General features: G+C 37.1%; 1 protein-coding gene across 8 annotated transcripts in view; it reads right to left on the bottom strand.

Moving 5' to 3' along the window:
• The window catches only part of FERMT2 (FERM domain containing kindlin 2), a 73,651-nt gene that overhangs the window by 37,935 nt on the left and 16,037 nt on the right, over positions 1–19,679 (bottom strand). For all 8 annotated transcript variants that reach the window (XR_010839555.1, XM_059056453.2, XM_059056461.2 and 5 more), the window contains exon 3: positions 11,006–11,239. Coding sequence is in view for 7 of the 8 variants with exons in the window: in XM_059056453.2 (XP_058912436.1) it covers positions 11,006–11,239 (234 nt within the window). In the remaining variant the exon portion in view is untranslated. The remainder of the gene's footprint in view (positions 1–11,005; positions 11,240–19,679) is intronic.

Genomic DNA, 19,679 nt, shown 5'->3' with positions numbered 1-19,679 from the left:
CCGCTCGCCGCAACCAAAGCCCGCACACGCAGCAACAAAGACCCAACACAGCCAAAAATTTAAAAATAAAAATTTTTTTAATTAAAAAAAAGAGATAAGGGGCTCTTTGATATTAACAAGGGGGAGGAAGGGTCCTTTCCATTTTTAAAAAGAACTATTTTGTTAAGGTTTAACTTATATAAAGTCTACAACTCTTAAATGTATTCATGAATACCTGGGTAACAAAGATCCAGATAGAAATATAAAACACTGAAAAATAAAATTTGAGAGCCACAATAAAAAAGCAACAGACAAAATATGAAGTCAGGTAAAAGGATCAATCCAAGAACAATATCAGACTAATTACTAGCAACAAAAAGAATAAAAAAAAACAGGGGAGGAATTAGGGCACATTACTATGAAATTTCAAAATGGCAGGGAAAAAAATCCTAAAACGTTCCAGAGAGAAAAAGCAGTCTACAAAGAAAGGATGAAAATAAAAATTAAGAACGCTATCAGGACTATAAATAGCAATACTGGAAGCTAAAACAACTGAACAATGAATTCCCAATTCTGAGGGAACTTAATTTTCAACCCAGTAATTCCTATCAAAGGACAAAATGAAGACATTTTCAAATATAACATCTCAAAAATTTACATCCCATCCACCTTTGATGATGGAGGATATAGTCCATCAAAATAAATGAGCAAATCAACACTGAGGAAAATGCAAGGATCAAGTATGAGAGAAGACACTTTCCCTGGACAATGGTGGAGAGAAGTTCTGGGGCTATGACTGTACAACTTGACCTAGAAGCCATCTACTCCAGATTGGAGCAGGAGGATGGAGGGACTTCACAGTGTGCTGAGGAAGAAAAAAAAGGAGGCAGGGAGGAGATTATTATCAGATAATGTATTTGATCATGAAAATTACAGAGAATCTAGAATGTAGAAGAATCAACAACAGAGCAGTTTCAAAACTAAGTAAATGATAAACAGAAAGGCATATAAGATAGAAAAGGTAAAAGTATACACTTTGGTTCAGCAAGTAAAAGTATTTACCTTGTTAAAATAATGCAAACAATGATACTGATTTAATAAAAAATTATAAGTTATAATAAAGTGAGAAAGAAAAAGTTGAGAAAAAAGAAGTGAACAGATATCTAAAATGGATAAATCAAGAAATAACAGGGCTTCCCTGGTGGTGCAGTGGTTGAGAATCCGCCTGCCGATGCAGGAGACACGGGTTCGTGCCCCGGTCTGGGAGGATCCCACATGCCGTGGAGCGGCTGGACCCGTGAGCCATGGCCTCTGAGCCTGCGCGTCCGGAGCCTGTGCTCCGCAGTGGGAGAGGCCACAACAGTGAGAGGCCCGCATACCGCAAAAAAAAAAAAAAGAAAAGAAATAACAGCATAAGCACATTATTTAAATTACGGAACTAAAACAAACAGTAAAAAAGTAGAAAGTGGTAGGGAATGTGCTTAGAGAGAAATAGGACAGAAAAGTCATTTTATGTTATATGCTTTTTTAGCTTTAACTCTGTTATCTATGGCTTTGATTAAAAAAATAATTTCAAAATCTTTCTGCTTATGGTGTAAAGAATGAATTGGAAGGAACACGGATGGATAAAGCAGACCACTTAGGAGGCTGCTGGAACAGTCCAGAAGAGAGATGGTGGTGGTGTGGCCTATGAGAGCAGTAAGGATAGTAGAGATGGAAAGATGTGGAAAGATTCAAGATATATCTTGGAGGCAAGACTAACACTTCTGGGTGATGGAAGTAATGTGTATAAGGAAGAGAGTGGTGCTAAGGATCACTCCCAAGTTTCTGACGTATATCTGGGATGGTGCTTTAACTGCTACGGAGACTTCTGAGGGGCAGAGTGGGAAGGGCGGAACACAGAGATTTGGAAAGGAATACCATGAGCTCAGTTTTGAACATGTTCAATTTGAAATTTCTGTGAAAGAAATGGTTTTGTTATTATAAATAATGCTTCAATGAGCAAATGATGGCTTTCTCAAAAAGGTACATGGATAGAAGAAAATCAAGGATGAGTTAAGAACAGTCTCAACTAAGATGGAGTAACAAGAATCTGATTTACCCTCCTGCTTTATTTAAATAATAAGAAAGGAAAAGAAACTTTTTAAGATATTAGACAACAAGGAGCAGAGGAGAGAAGAGAAAAAAACCAGAATGAACTCTTTGACTGTACCAGCTTACTGCCTAGAAGTAGTTCAGGGTGGGGAGGGGGCAAACAGAGTCAGGTCTTGCTGAGTTGAGAGATCTGAGATGGAATCCAGGGAGGCCAAGATGGCTAAAATTTGTGGGTCAGAGTACCAGAGAGAAGAGAGCTCCACAGAGAGATCTGTAGTTATCCGCTGGGATCTGGGTGAATACTGATCTGTGTATTTGTGAGGGGAAAGTCTTCCTAATTCACAGGATATTGAGAAGAATCCCCAGAAGGAAATTAGCCCTGGACTAATGGTGGCTCTGGACCTGCCCTAACAAGAGCTTAAAAGCAAGTGTCAAAAGGATCCAAATCATTCCAAGTAATTTGACTGAAAAATTTGACGGAAAAAAAGCCAATGCTACTTTTTTCATTTATTTACTTATTTACTTATTTTTGGCTGTGTTGGGTCTTAGTTGCTGTGCACAGGCTTTCTCTATTTGTGGTGAGCGGGAGCTACTCTTCACTGCAATGTGCGGGCTTCTCACTGCGGTGGCTTCTCTTGTTGTGAAGCATGGGCTTTAGGCATGCAGCCTTCAGTAGTTGTGGCAAGTGGGCTCAGTAGTTGTGGCTCGCAGGCTCTAGAGCACAGGCTCAGTAGTTGTGGAGCACGGGCTTAGCTGCTCCGCGGCATGTGGGTCCTTCAACCCGTGTCCCCTGCACTGACAGGTAGGTGGATTCTTAACCACTGTACCACCAGGCAAGTCCCAGCTAACGCTACTTTAAGGAATACAGAAAGAAATCCAGCCACCAACAATGAAAAATTAACAGACTCTAGCATTCAATCAGAAATTACCAGACATAAAAGAAGCGACCCATTACCAGGAGTAAAAGAGAGGAAAAATGTAGCAGAAGCAGGAATAACTATAATGGTAGAATCAGTAATCAAAGATATTAAAATATCTATTATAAACACACTCCATATGTTTAAGAAAGGAGAGAAAAGCATAAAGATAAGGAAGAAAAAAAATTAAAGGTTTATGTACTTTTTAAAAGGCCAAAATCAAACTTCTAGTGATGAGAAATACATCTGAAATGAACACTGGATGGGATTAACAGCAGATCAGCAGAAGACCAATGAACTTGAAGACAACAATGGACACTATCCAAGATGAAACATAGAGAATAAAGACCGAAAAAAGGAAGAGAGCATCAGTGACCTATGGAAGAATAACAGTTGCTCTAACATATATGAAACAAGCCCAACAAAGGATAGCTGTGGAGAGGGACACCAAAAATTATCTGAAGGACTAGTGGTTGAAAATTACACAAATCTGACGAAAACTGTAAACCCACAAATCTAAGAAACACCATGACCCTATAACAGAATAAACCTAAAGAAAACTATGCCAGGACACATCAGAATTAAATGTTAAAAACCAGGATAAAGATATATTCTTAAAAGGTTAACAGGGAAAACTTCAGAGGGGAACAAATAGAAGAGCCATAACGGACTTTTCTGAAATTATGCAAACCAGAAGACAGGAGAAAGACATCTGAAAATTACTGAAAAGAGGAAAAATCTAGAATTCTTCACATAGCTGCAATATCTTTCAAAAATGAAGGCAAGATTTTTGTAGACAAAAGGTAAAAAAAAAAAAAAAAAAAAAATTACCACTAGCAGACCTGCACTATAAAAAGGTCATATGAAGTTCCTCAGATAGAAGAAAAAGGATATCACATGGAAAGTATTCTTACAAAGAGCAGTGAAAACTGATAAATGCGTGGGCAATTATAAAAGACCATTTTTCTTATTTTTTAATATTTAAAAAGACAATTATTGTTTTAGGGGAAAATAACATTGAGTTTTAGCATATTTGAAAGTAACACATATGACAATAGCACAAAGAACAGGAAAGGGGAAATGGAACTATACTGTTTTAAGATTATTATACTGGGCTTCCCTGGTGGCGCAGTGGTTTGAAAGTCCGCCTACCGATGCAGGGGACACGGGTTTGTGCCCCAGTCCGGGAAGATCCCACATGCCACGGAGCGGCTGGGCCCATGAGCCATGGCCGCTGAGCCTGTGCTCCACAACAGGAGAGGCCACAACAGTGAGAGGCCCGCGTACCGCAAAAAAAAAGATTATTATACTATGTGTGAAATGGTATACTATTTGAACACAGAATGTGAATAAAGTTAACGTCATACACTGTAACCCCAGAACAACCACTAAAAAGACAAAAGTGGTAATAGCTAGTAAGTCACAGGTGACAATAAACGTAACTGCAACAAACAAACGCCCCCTCAATTTAAAAGAAAAGAGGGAAAAGAAAAAAACAGAGCACATAGAAACCTTAAAATAAATACCATATAAAAAACAAATACCAAGGTGATAGATTTAAACTCAACAACACTGATAATCACATTAAAAGTAAATGGTCTATCAACTGTGTTGCATGCCAATTTGATATTATCATTATAAAGCAATATTACACTTAGAAACCTAATTGTTTTCCCATAATCACTGAATTCTCTGATATATTTTTTCCAACTTCCTAGCATTTCCTCTCTGAAGTATTTAAATTAACTGTCCTGGATGAAGTTTCCTTTAAAAGGCAATGTCTATAAAGTCCTATGGCTTCAACATATTCAATTTTGTTTTGAAAGGTAATAAAAATAGTGAATTTCTATTCCTACATCTAAACCACTGGAAAAAAATAAAATAATCTAGTGGAAGCAACCTAAATGTCCATTGACAGATTAATGGATAAAGAAGATGTGGGGTGTGTGAGTGTACCTGTGTATGTAATGGAATATTACTCAGCCATAAAAAAGAATGAAATAATGCCATTAGCAGTAACAGATGGACCTAGAGATTATCATAGAAAATGAAGTCAGACAGAGAAAGATAAATATCATACGATACCATTTATATGTGGAATCTAAAAAAATGATACAAATGAACTTTCCATTTACTCTTAAAAAGGCTCATCATTTGTAAAGCCTGCATGTCAGAACCCACCTTACATAAAAGAACTCAGCATGCTTTGCCAGCAGTGTTTCTTTCAAAAAGGAAAGGAAAATGTAACTTAAAACCTCATTTAGGGATTCCCTGGTGGCGCAGTGGTTGAGAGTCCGCCTGCCAATGCAGGGGACACGGGTTCATGCCCCAGTCCGGGAAGATCCCACATGCTGCGGAGCGGCTGGGCCTGTGAGCTACGGCTACTGAGCCTGCGCGTCCGGAGCCTGTACTCCGCAACGGGGAGAGACCACAACAGTGGGAGGCCCGCGTACCGCAAAAGAAAAAAAAAAAACCACTCATTTAATCATTACACAGAAGCATCTTCTTAAGAGTTATGTTATTAAAAAAATCAAGATAATTTTTACCAAATAAAAAACTTAGAAAGCAGTCTGCCAAAACTCACACAAGAAATAGACAATCTGAATAAGTCTATACCTATTAAAGAAATTGAATCAATAATTAATAACCTTCCAAAACAGAAAGCACTAGGGCCAGACATGTTCACTGGTGAATTCTACCAAATATTTTTTCTAGTTTTACTGAGGTATAACTGACATACAACACTGTGTAAGTTTAAAGTGCACAGCATAATGACTTGGCTTATAAATATTACCACAGTAAGTTTAGATAACATCCATTATCTCATACAGATACCCAAAAAAAGTTTATTTTCCTTATGGTAAGAACTCTTACAATCTACTCTCTTAACTTCCAAATAAACCATACAGTAGTGTTAACTCTAGTCATCGTGCTATATACCACATCCTCAGTACTTACTTATCTTGTAACTGCAAGTTTGTACCTTTTGACTACCTTAATCCAGTTCCTCCCCTTAGGTTGTTTCCATGTCTTGGCTATTATAAATAATGCTGCTATAAACATGGGAGTGCAGCTATCTCTCCGACACAGTGCTTTCATTTCCTTTGGATATATTCCCAGAAGTAGAACTGCTGGATCATATGGTAGTTCTACTTTTAGTTTTTTGAGGAACCTCCATACAGTTTTCCATAGTGGCTACATCAACGTACAGTCCCACCAACAGTGCACAAGGGTTCCCTTTTCTCTACATCCTTGCCAGCATTTATCACTTGTCTTTTTGATAACCATTCTAACAAGTGTGAGATATATCTCATTGTGGTTTCAATTTGTATTTCCCTAATGATTAGTGAGGTTGAGCACATTTCCATGTACCTGTTGACCATGTGTATAACTTGTTTGGAAAAATGTCCATTCAGGTCCTTTGCCCATTTTTAAAAGTGGATTATTTGGGGTATTTTTGCTAATAAGCTATATGAGCTCTTTATATATTTTGGGTATTAACTCATCAGATACATGGATTGCAGATAATTGTTCCCATTCCACAGGTTGTTTTTCATTTTGTTGGTCATTTCTTTGGCCATGCAGAAAATTTTTTTGTTTGATGTAATTCTACTTGTTTATTTTTGCTTGTGCTTTAGGTGTGATATCCAAAAAGTCATTGCCAAAACCCATGTCAAGGAGCTCTTCTCGACATCTGAGGAAGAAATTATACTAATTCTCTATAGTCTCTTTCAGAAGATAGAAGCAGAGGAAATACTTCCTAATTCATTCTATGAAGCCAGCATTACTCTAATACTAAAATCAAACAAAGACATTGCAAGAAAAGGAAACTACAGACCAGTATGTCTAATGAACATAAATGCAAAAATCTTTAATAAACTATTAGCAAATCGAATCCAACAATGTATAAATAGAATTATACACCATGACCAAGTGGGAACTTATGCCAAGTATGCAAGGCTGGTTCAACATCCAAAAATCAATATAACCCATCACATCAAAAGGCTGAAGAGGAAAAATTACATGACCATATCAATAGACGTTAAAAAAAAAAAGCATGACAAAATCCAACACTTATTCATGATAAAACACAGTAAACTAAAACAGAGGGGAACACTTCCTCAACTTTTTTTTGTTGTTTGTGCTGTGTGGCTTGTATGATCTCCCTGGTGGTCTAGTGGTTAGGATTCAGCGCTTTCACTGCTGCAGTCCGAGTTCAATCCGTGGTTGGGGAATACTTCCTCAACTTGATAAAGAGTATCTACAAAAAGCCTTCAGCTAACAACATACGTAATGATGAGAAACTAGAAGCTTTCCCACTAAAATCAGGAACAAGGCAAGGATGTCCTCTCATATCACTGCTTTTCAATATTGTACTGGAAGCCCTAGCTTATGCAATAAGACAAGAAAAGGAAATAAAAAGTGTACAGATTGGGAAGGAAGAAATATGTCTTTGTTCACAGATAACATGATCATCTCTACAGAAAATCTAAAAGAACTAACAAAAACTCCAGAAACAAATAAACAATTATAGCAAGGTAAAGGACACAAGGTTAATATACAAAAGTAAATTGCTTTCCAGCAGTGAGCATGTGGAATTTGAAATGTAAAACACAATACTATTTATATTAGCACCAAAAAATAAAATACTTAGATATAAATATGACAAACTATGCACAGGATCTATATAAGGAGAACTACAAAACTGTGATGAAAGAAATTAAAGAAAGAAATAAGGGGAGAGACATTCCATGTTCAAGGTCAGGAAGACTTGATCTGTCAAGATGTCAGTTCTTCTCAGCTTGATCTATAGATTCAATGCAATCCCAAACAAAATCTCAGCAAGTTATTTTATGGATACTGACAAACTAATTCTAAAATTTATATGGAAAGGCAAAAGACCCAGGATACCCAACACAATATTGAAGAAGAAGAGCAAATTTGGAGGATTGATGCTACCTGACTTCAATTCTTACTGTAAAAAGCTACAGTAATCAAGACAAGGTGGTATTGGCAAAAGAACAGCAAACAGATCAATGGAAAAGAATATAGAGCCCAGCAAGAGACCTACATAAACATAGTCAACTGGTCTTTGACAAAGCAGCAAAGGCAACACAATGGAGAAAAGATAATTTTTCAATAAAAAGTGCTATAACAACTGGACATCCACATGCAAAAAAATGAATCTAGACCCAGACCACACACCCTTCACAAAAATGAACTCAAAAGGGATCACAGACCTAAATGTAAACTGTAAAAGCCTTAAAAGATAACATAGAAAAAAATCTAGATGACCTTGGGTTTGGTGATGACTTTTTAGATATAACAGGCATGATCCATGAAAGAAATAACTGATAAGCCAGACTTCATAAAAATTAAAAATTTCTGCTCTGTGAAAGAAACTGCCAAAGATAATGAAAAGATAAGCCACAGACTGTGATAAAATATTTGCAAGACATATCTGATAAAGGATCGTTACCCAAAATATACAAAGAACTATTAAAACTCAACAGTAAAAAAACAAAAAACTTGACTGAAAAATAGGCCACAGACTTGAACAGATACCTCACCAAAGAAGATGTACAGGTGGCAAATAAGCGTATGAAAAGATGTTCCACATCATATGTCATCACGGAAATGCAAAATCAAAACAATGATATACCACTATACATCTATAAGAATGGCCACAATCCAGAACACTGACAACACCAAATGCTGGTGAGAATTCAAGAGCAACAGGAATTCTCATTCACTGCTGAATGTGAATGCAAAATGGTATAGCTACCTTGGAAGACAATTTAGCGGTTTCCTACAAAACTAAGCACATTCTTACCATATGATCCAACGATCATACTCCTTAGTATTTACCCAAAGGAGTAAAAAACACATGTTCACCAAAAAAAAAAAAAAAAAAAAAAAACCACGTACATGAATGTTTACAGCAGCTCTATTTATAATTGCAAAACTTGGAAATAACTAAGATATCTGTCAGTAGGTGTGGAAAATAAACTGTGGCACATCCAGACAATGGGATATGATACAGCGCTTATAAAAATGAGTTACCAAGCTACGAAAAGACATGAAGGAAACTTAAATGTACATTACTAAGCAAAAGACACCAATTTGTAAAGCTACATATTGTATGATTCCAATTGTATGACATTCTGTAAAAGGCCAAACTATGGAGACAGTAAACAGATGAACAATTGCCAGGAGTTAGTAGGGGAGGGATGTAAAGGCAGAGTACAGATTTTCAGGGCAGTGAAACTATTCTGTATGATATTACAATGATGGATATGTCATTACACATTTGTCCAAAGCCATAGACTGTAAACACCAAGAGTAAACGCTAATGTAAACCATGGAGTGTGGATGATAATGATGTATCAATGAAGGTTTATCATTACAACAAATGTCCCAGTCTGGTGTGGGGTCTTGATAGTGGGGAGGTTGTATGTGTGGGAATCAGGGTAAATGGGAACACTCTGTACTTTCTGCTTAATTTTGCTGTGAACCTAAAACTGCTGTAAAAAAAGTTTTTTAAAAAAACTGATAAATGGGCTTCCTTGGTGGCGCAGTGGTTGAGAGTCCGCCTGCCGATGGAGGGGACACGGGTTCGTGCCCCGGTCTGGGAAGATCCCGCATGCCGCGGAGCAACTAGGCCCGTGAGCCGTGGCCGCTGAGCCTGCGCGTCCGGAGCCTGTGCTCCACAACGGGAGAGGCCACAACAGTGAGAGGCCCGCGTACCACAAAAAAAAAAAAAAAAAAAAAAAAAAAAAAGAAATACTGTATTTTTTCACTCAGAGAAGCAAACACTAAAAGCTGACAACATTCAAGTGTTAGTGACAACCTGAGGCAATGGGTTTTCACACATTGACGGTTGGAATGTAAACTGGTATAACCACTTGGGAGAGCAATTTGACGGTATCTGAAATGAATTATGTGTACACTTAAAACACAGCAATTCTACTTTCAACTTCTACACAAACACAAAAGAGAAATTCCTCCACACTCGTGCAAAACGGCATTAAGAAGATACCTGCACAGCAACTGCAGGAACATTTTGTTTTTGGATATAGACACCCACAGATGTGGATACATGTATGTATGTTTACATATTTTCAAAAGTACTGGAAAGATACATACTAACCTTATGACAGTAGTTGCTTTGTGAAGGGAGATTAGAGGAGAATATGAATCAAGAACTTTACCTATACTATTTTGACTTAAAAAACAGTTTAGCAAAATGATAAAATATCAGCTATTAATTCTAGATATTAGGATTTAGGTAAATGTTACGTAATTCTTTGTATTTTTCTGTATTTTAATTTTTGTTTTAGAAATTCCATTAAACATTAAAAAACCTTGTAATTTGAGTCATTAGAACAAAACAGTAACGTCCTATATCTCCCCCAAATCTATGGTACAATGGAGTTATGTACTAATGATAATGACAGTGGTTCATATTTTCTCTGATGGTTGAATATTTCCTGTCATATGACAGAACTGGGTCAGCCAAAAGTAATCTAAATCTCATTTCAGAAAACATAAACAGAACTGCTACAAGAGTTTTCAAATTGTAGACTGGTTAAGGATGACAACACTCATGGTCATTTCCTTAGGAGCTGTGTCAGGCCTTCAATGAAGGAACACAATCTGCCTGAATCACTAAAATCGAATACTGACTTACGTTGAAGGAAATACTACAAAAGCTACATCATTCTGAAAACAATTGCCTGTTCCCTTCTTCCCATAAAAATAAAGTCATCAGACTGAGGTATTAAATAATTGTATTTCTAATAAGGAAACACTAGACACCTCCTGTTCTACCTTAACTCAACATTTCTTTACCTTAAAGTAATATAAAAACTTTAAAGAATAAAGTAATAATTTCAAAAATACACAAACACGGATAGCTCACCCCAATCCCTACTCCTTGAGATAAACTCAATGTCAGTCATCAGTCATATACATATCATGCAACTCATAATTTCATGAATTTATCTAATACTTACTAAAAGTCTTACAGATGTCAGAAACAGCTTTGAAGACTCTGTCAGAGAAATTCACTTTCACCTTCACATACTTCATGTTGGGAAGTTGCAGGCGGAGCAGCTTGTGCTGGGGGGTGAACTGAAGCTTAGCATCTGCCTGAACGCCATACTTGTCCAAGGTCCAATGTGTCTTGAGGAGCCAAGTTCTCTTCTTTTCCCACCACAGAGCATGGTCAGACCAATCTTTTTTTACATCTATTAAACAAACAAACAAAACACTTCTAAAAATCATCAAGATCACCTTGAGAGAAATCATAAGCAGAAAACTAAATAACTGGGTATTTAATATGATCAACTAATTAAATACTAAGTGCCTGTTTTGTGATAGGTACAAAAGAAATACTAAATAGCTGAGAAAACATTCTGCCCTTGAAAGCTAGTATAGAAGGTAGCCGAGGCAGAATACACAGGGTAACTAGTAGTGCTTAAGGGGGACACACAAATGACGAAGAGAGTAAGTACTCTCTGTAGGCATCCCGAGAACAAAGAGAACCCTGGGGACTAGAATCAGAAGGATTAATGATGAGGCAGGGTCGGTGGATTCTGAGCCCAGCCTGGAGGAATGGACAATATTCTGATGATAAAATAGGTGAGAAGGCTGAGGCATATGAGGCTGTAGAGGCATGCTGAGGTTAACGAGTGGTGAAGAGTAAGATGGAACCAAAGTGAACAAAACCCAATATCCTAGGTAAAGAAGAGACTGGAAAAGAAAACATCCATGAGTAACACTTAATAACTTATTAAGAGAAAACAAAAACAAAAAAACTACACTCCCAACCACACACTCAAATACATTCCAAGAAAAGTAATTTATAAGTCATACTATCCAACTTTTTTCCCCCAATATATTTCGGTACAAGAGAAAACATTAATATCTGTTACACTCTTTAATATCCTTATGCAATTAAATTAAATGAAAATAAATTTATACCAAAAAAAAGACTATAATTTACACAAGATTTGGCTACCCCCAGATACAGAAGATCATAACAATAAACTTGCAAATAAAAGCCAACTTTAGCTAGTTCTTAAAGTAGCAATAAAAATAAAGACTTTTTGGATCAATTATATGATAAACTAAGAACCAAAAAAGGGGGACAGGATATTTTTTTTAAAAAAACAGTATTAGCCAAACAAAGCTTTCCAGGGGAAGAAAATAAAATTGAAAAATATTATGATTCTGATATAAAGTTCATTTTAATACAGTTTTAGAAAGAATTGGTCAATTTTAAAAGTATACACTAACCTGAAATTTTTTTTAGCACCTGTCTACCAGAAAGCTTCAGAGTAAAAAAATCAAACTACCACATCGATTATGAGCCTAGGTGAAATTTACTTGATATAATTAACTTCTCCTCATTATGGAAGAAACACATCACAGGTGGGAAAAAGACTTTCAATTCCCCCAGACATTAAAAAAAATATTTTAATTAGTAAGTACTTTAATGGGAGAACTGTAATTACTTGTGATTATATTGCCGTTTTGAAATTTCAATATTTGTTTTGGGAAAGCCCAGTCAATTATGTTATTTGAAGTTTGGCTGAAGAAATACATATTTTACAACTACTTACTTAGTTGTGACACAATGTATATAGTACCCTGCATCTTAAATTATTTTCCAGCACAGAATTTATCAACTGACTTTTAGAAACAGCAAATCTGATCTAGCTCACAAGAACACAACCAAGGTTGGGACCTTTCATATTCTATGAGGTAAATGTCACACACCTTACAGATGGTTTACTTTTATCTTCAGGAATAAAGAACCCAAGGCAGAAAAAGATAATTTGTAATGAATGATAGTAAACAAGCAGAGTAAGCCTGAGCTGAACTGAATTAATTGTAGGTAGGTACCTAATACTTTCTTCCCCATATCTCAATCCATTCACTTCTGCTGCCAATATCAACCATTAAGGAAACTACAACATATATTCCCAGTGGGGGGAGAAGAGAGGAAAAAGCTGTACACCGCTAATAATAATAATAGTTTTGTAAATACTGACTTAAGTCATTTGGGTTCCCTTTGACTTAAATCAAAAGACAATCCTGAAATAAGAACTTTGGCACAAGTAGCTTATTTGGGCGGGGGGGGGGTGGGGGGGTGGGGGGGGGAATCCCAGGAAGCATACCTGAGGGGATTAGGAAAAGCGGAAACAGAGGGAGAAAAGTCTATTAAGGATTCATTAACTTCTGTGGATAACTGGAGTTCAGTCCTGTGAGATACCCTCCGAGGAATTACATAGAACATGACTTAGAATTATCCCCCTAAGGAAAGAGAAAGCTGGGGCATCTATCCAATTCCTTGGTTGAGGGTTGCTCCTAGGGCCATTAAATTCCCAGCATTTCCCCAGCTGCCACTCATGGGCTGGCCACCCTACACTCAAGCAGTTAACTCACCAAGGCTGAAATATTTACTACATGTACTTTTACAGAAAGACTCTGTAGGCCCGGATGCAATAAAATCTCAATTTTGCATCAATTAGGCTTCAAACGCTGACCTCAGAAACAGGTACTTCCCATGATCTTCCTCTTTAAAAATTTAACCCTCCCCATCAATTCCACCTTGGTTTTTTATACCAAAGGAACGGCACCCCTGCATCCAAAAAGAATAAACATTGACAAGAAGGACATATAATCCAAAGATTGTGTACTAGAAACCTATGAATAGTTTGTTTACCCACAGAAAGAGAGAAAATCTTTTACTGACTGGCAACACTGGTAAAAATCAGTCTTTTTTACCCACAGAAAATAGTAGATAAGTAACGATATAGGAAAGAAAAATTACCCCAAATAAAAGCAGAAGCAGGACACCAGAAAAGATCTGAAGTGTCGACAGGGCACATGCCAAGAGACAAAAACAGAGAAAAGCAGGCATTCTGACAGCAAAAGTAGTAGTCAGTGTTAGAAGATGGAATGGTTGGACTATGGGAGCCTGTGACATGTTCAAATAGTATAATTTTTTGTAGCATTCTTGAAGACTCAAAATACCAGCAACCTAATCAGCATTAATTATAAGATAATCACTACTACAGGACAAGCATCTGTATAAAGATGCTGTATAAAGATCTGTATAAAGATGCTGTATAAAATACAGCATCTATAAAATATTCATTAATTCCACAAATATCTACTGAACATTTACTATGTGCCAGAAGGCACTATTCTAGTGCTAGAGATACAGTGATGAGAAGAACAAAGTTCCAGCATCTTTGAAGAAGGCCAATGTGACTAGAACTGAGGAGGTGAAGCATCAGAGAGCTCGGCAGAAGCCTTGTATATTATAAAGTTGTTTAGCTTTTATTATGTGTCTGAGAGAAGCCACTAGAGCAGTGTTTTTCAGCTTGTCTGGCATTAGAATTATCTGAGTAACTTTTCAAATAGAGTAATGCCTGGACTCAGCCCAAACCACTCTGGGTGTGGGTCTAGAAATTGATTTTAAGCAGGGGAGTGATTTTTTTATTTCAAAATCATCAGATAATTCTGAAGAATGAAGGGGCAGGGGTGTGCATGAGTGAAATTCAGAGGCTGTGCAAGAAGTTAACATGGGAGTGGACAGGATGAAAGTTTGAAATACAATGGTTGGGCAGTGAGGAAGTAGAAATAAGGAATACAGACAACTTTTCCTGATTATTTTGTTATAGTGGGGAGCAGAATCATAGATGGTAGATGAAAGGAAAGGGGATGGCAAATCCAAGAAGTATTTTCAGTCTTGTTTTTAAGAACGAAACCTATTTCAGCATTATTTAAATAGTGATGATCCTATAAAGCTTAAAACACATTTCCAATTATCATTCTTTCCTTTGACTGCCCCTCCACAGAGAGTCATTGTGTCACAATGTCATTTCAAAACTTTTTAGAGACTTGATTGAGCTCTCTTAAATATGCAAGACAATATTTTCCCACTTACTAGAAAATCTTCCTTTGGTTCGGCTTTGTATCACACTATTGAAATTAACAATATCTACACATCAAGTTCCACAACTGGCTCCACTACAGATATCATAAGAATCTATTTATTCTATTCAGAAGTAGCAAAAACAATTTTACACTCTGATCAAAATCCTGAGAAAGATGATATACCAACTGAGAATCATTCACCAAGGCAAACGTAAGTGCCAACTGCACATCAAAAATACTTAACTACACAAGGTGTGTGTGTGTGTGTGTGTGTGTGTGTGTGTGTGTGTGTGTGTGTGTGTAAAGCTGTATATCTTAATGCAATAGCTCCTTCATTTCAAACCAGGTAGATTGAAACAACTATTATAAATTTATGGCCAACAGGATCCAAGATAGCACCAGGCAATCCTACCATGTTTCTTCTATCTACCACTGTATTTCAAACTTGTCATCCCTCCTCACTGCCTGAGTATCCTCCTTCTCAGTAGACAACCACAGATTCTACTTTAGAAAACAGAGAAGCCATCAGATTGGAACTATTTCACCTAAGTGCCAACCAAATGTACAAAACTTCTTCCATCTGTACCTGTACGGGTCTCCTGCCTTTGTGTTATGATGAGAAGCGTCTCTCCTGTTTATCTGAAACCAATCCTGCTACCTATGCTCTGCTGCCCTTCCCACCTTCTAAAAACCATGCACTTCTCACCCTGACTCTTAGGTATCTCATCCATTCTTATGGCTTTACATGGCATCTATACACTTACCTTCCTAATTTTTATCTCTAGCCCAACCTTCTGCTTACAGCACCAATTTATACATCCTACTGACTATCCCACATCTCCACCTGATGTCTCACAGGCAACTCAAATTTAATATGTGTGAAACTTAACCCAATTTTCTCCTAGCCCTACTGTTATTAAATAGCCCTAACTGTCAACCAAACTTGCTCATGCCAGAAATCTAGTTTATTTATTTATTTGGCTGCACCGGGTCTTAGTTGCAGCACGCGCGACCTTCATTGCCACGTGCAGGATCTTTAGTTGTGGCCTGCGAACTCTTAGTTGCAGCATGTGGGATCTAGTTCCCTGACCAGGGATCGAACCCGAGCCCCCTGCATTGGGAGCGTGGAGTCTCAGCCACTGGACCACCAGGGAAGTCCCATGCCAGAAATCTAAAAGTAATGAGTTCTTCTCCCCGTAGTCCACACATTCATCAAGGCAGTTCCACTTCCCAAAATCTCCACTTCAGCCTGCACTGGCACCATCCTGTCTTTCAGGTAACCATCATCTCTTACACCGACTACTCCAACAGCCTCCTAACTGGTCTCCTTGATTCCGTCCAGCACACAACACCCAAAGTGATCTATTTAATGCTTGCATGTCATTTCCCTGCTGAAAATCTTTTAACAGCTTCCAACTACACTGGGAATGAAATCCAAATGCCTTTGAGCCTACAAAGTGCCACACAGTGTAACCCACCTACTCCTCCATGTTTATCCTGCGCTATTCCTCCTCTGCTTCAGCCACACCTGCCTTCTTTCTACTCTTGAGAACTGTCAAGTAAATAAGCTCTTCCTTGCCTCAGTGGCTTTGCATGTGCCATTCCACTCTTTGAATGCCTAATTCCCTCTTGTCTTTCAAATTTTAGTTTAAATTCCATGTTCTCAGAAAGGCCTTTCTTAACTACCCTATCTAAGATGAGACCTATGTCCTATGTCCCTCCTTTATTCTCTATTTCAGTACACTGTAATATCACTTATCAAAATTTGCATTCATTTTGTTTGTTGTTCATGGGATGGGGAGGTATCTTTCTTCCCTGCCAAACTCTGAGAAGACAAGGACAATGCCTATTTTGATCACCATTGTATTTCTAGCACATTGCACAGGTGACTGGCACACATTTGATGTATGAATGAATCCTCATATTGAAAACTTTAAAGATCCTTCATTACTTCAAGAAAACATTAATCCCAACGAAGAAATTATTCTTAAACCAACAAGAAAAATTATACATAAGATTTATTAATTTAGTTGCGTGTTTAAAATAATCTTATCTTCTTCAGAATTAAAACGTATCTACATTAACTAAAAGTATGGCACAGATGATTCCGCTGGACAGGGGGAATCAAACCCTATCGACTTCCTCTTCTTTCTCACATCTTCTTTTGCTCAAGACAATCCCTCCTATATGAAATGATTATGTTCCAAAAGTTCTTTTAAGTCTCAGAATTTAGATTTGCCACAAAGAAACATTATAAATAGGTTCCAAATCAGACTGTTACTCAAATCTAAAATAGCCCAAAGTATACTACTAGCAATATTACACTAAACTGATATCATAAGGCTTTTTGCAGAATATATGGTTGATGTTCAACTAGAGATGTAAGGAAAACTGCTAAGTGGCACCTGCAGACTGTGGGTTGGATGGAGAGGAAGAAAGACAATGTTGCTGGTAAGTTGTGAGGGAGACAAGGGCTTCCTGCTAAAGTAGGGCACTTGGCTACTCCCCCATCATCCTTCCATAAACTCCAGGAATTAACTGGCCTCCTTCCTCTTTCCCAGCTACAATTTGTTGTCTCAGGCCAAGGTTTCTTTCCTCTCCTAAAGCTCCTATAAACAGAAGAGCTCTACCTTCTGCTTTCCTCTCTAATTCCTGAAACATACAACTATTCTAATGTTTCTAATGAAATGTTATTGCCAATAATGTGTAAAGACAAGGTCTACAAGTAAAATTAATGCTTAAGTTTAAAAAATTATCTCTATAATGTTATCCCTAATGTTTACTGAAATGTAAAGGACATTAAATATTAATTCACTTTTCCATCACATAATCTTTTGTTCTTAAGAACCCTCACTCTCACTCTTTTTTAGGTCTCTCTCCTCCCAAACTCCTTTTAATTTCAGAGATGAGGCAGCTGAGGATACTGCTCCCTTGTTTTTAGGATGTGCCCTCTTGTTCTTGTTTTTAATCACTCAGACCTTCAAAAAAGGAAATAGGCAAAATGGACGAAGTGTTGCTCTTCAGGTACACAACCAATAAATGAATCAATAAACATTTTCCAAGGACCTACCATATGCCAGACACTAAGCTAGGCCATGCGAATATATAATTAGTTATGTAAGAATTCCCATCAAAGAGTCACTTACAGTCCAAGTGAGGGACGCAGACAGTGGCAGAAAGATCAGAATCCAGTTCTAATAGGTATCTAACTGATATCTCACATGAAGAGTCAGCATGAAAAAACGGGCTCACAGACTAAATTTATGCTCACTCAGCTCTGCCCAAGGTAAACAAACTCTGTCTCCCAGGCACACAGAGACCTGGTATTTCCACTTTATTTAATAATTTCTTTACCTCCTTACACATGTCCAATCTGTCCTCTTCCTCACTCCTAAATACCTATTTCCTGTAGGACTGCTAATTCATTAGGGTCTCAAAGAGCTACGGGGAAATAGTCACTCAAACCACTCTATTTCTCTGTTCCAATACTATCCATACTTTGGAATGTCAATTTATTTATATATAATGGACCCCAGTCCCCACCATACACCAAGAAGCTAACCAATTCAAGATATATCCTAAGAAAGATAAGGATTACACCAGATAATTAAGGACTAGACCATGGAAACTGTGATTCAAGTGAGGGCTGGTTTCAGGAGGTCCTGCCTAGAACCGGCCAACACTACAAAGTCACCCATCAGTTCACTCTCAAAACACCAAGTGTGAAGGAATATTTATATTATTCATGTCTTTAACTGATTTAACAATGGCAGCTACAGACAATAAAACTCAAAAAGGTTATGGTTAGTAGCTATTCTACTATTTGAAGAATGTGTATAGTACTATGCAAAATTAAACTGAGTTCAAAATAAGTGAAGAACACAAACAGGTATCAACTGCAAAGACACAATTTAGAAAAATAATGTAATTAACCACTTTTGATTTTACATTAGAAACTAGAATTGTATTATAAAATGAATACTCTATCATCTAAAAATAATTGAAATAACTTCCAAGTCATTCCTCTCTTCCTTAAGACTGTTCTACAGAGACCAGAAGTAAATTCCTCAGTTATTTTTAATCTTATTCTAGAAGAGTAAGCCTCCCTTCCAGACTACGGTTCATTCTAGAGGAAAAATCCCCAACAGATCCTCAGCGGTGTATTCTATTCTACGCTACTACAACGCTATCTATGACTGAATCAAAGTTACTATAATAGGATTATTAGTATACTAGAAAGTATTCCTGATTTTCCACAGCTATGAAAAGCAGAAACAGACTGCTTTAAAAAAAGTCCCAGAGCTAACTCAGCTGACATATACTTTTGTTAATCAATAAAATGAAAAAAGGAAACACTAGCAATGAAGCCTGTAAATATTCCATAATTCAGTAACTGTCCCCCACTCACCCCGTCCATTCAACAAATTAAGGGAGACTATACCAAGATCATACAAATAGTAATTACATTAACCTCATCTTTATATCTTTACAATTGAATCTCTCTCTCCAAGGTCTAGTTTCTTCCTCAGTTTTTCTTTCTATCCAAGTACTATGGAATTTACCTCTCAAACAGCTGTTAAATTTATCCCTTCCTTTCTTTTTATTACATTGCTTTAGTTTAAGTCCTCAGCATCTCTTGTCTGAACTACTATAATCCCATTTTTTACAAAACTATCTGAGTTACCTTTTAAAATGCAAATTTGATCATTTTACTTCTCTACGTAACTTTACAGGTCC

The sequence above is a fragment of the Kogia breviceps genome, chromosome 3, assembly GCF_026419965.1.
Source record: "Kogia breviceps isolate mKogBre1 chromosome 3, mKogBre1 haplotype 1, whole genome shotgun sequence".
Classification (NCBI taxonomy): Eukaryota; Metazoa; Chordata; class Mammalia; order Artiodactyla; family Physeteridae; genus Kogia; species Kogia breviceps.
Note: the sequence above shows the minus strand (reverse complement) of the source record. Positions and strands in the feature narration are given on the sequence as shown.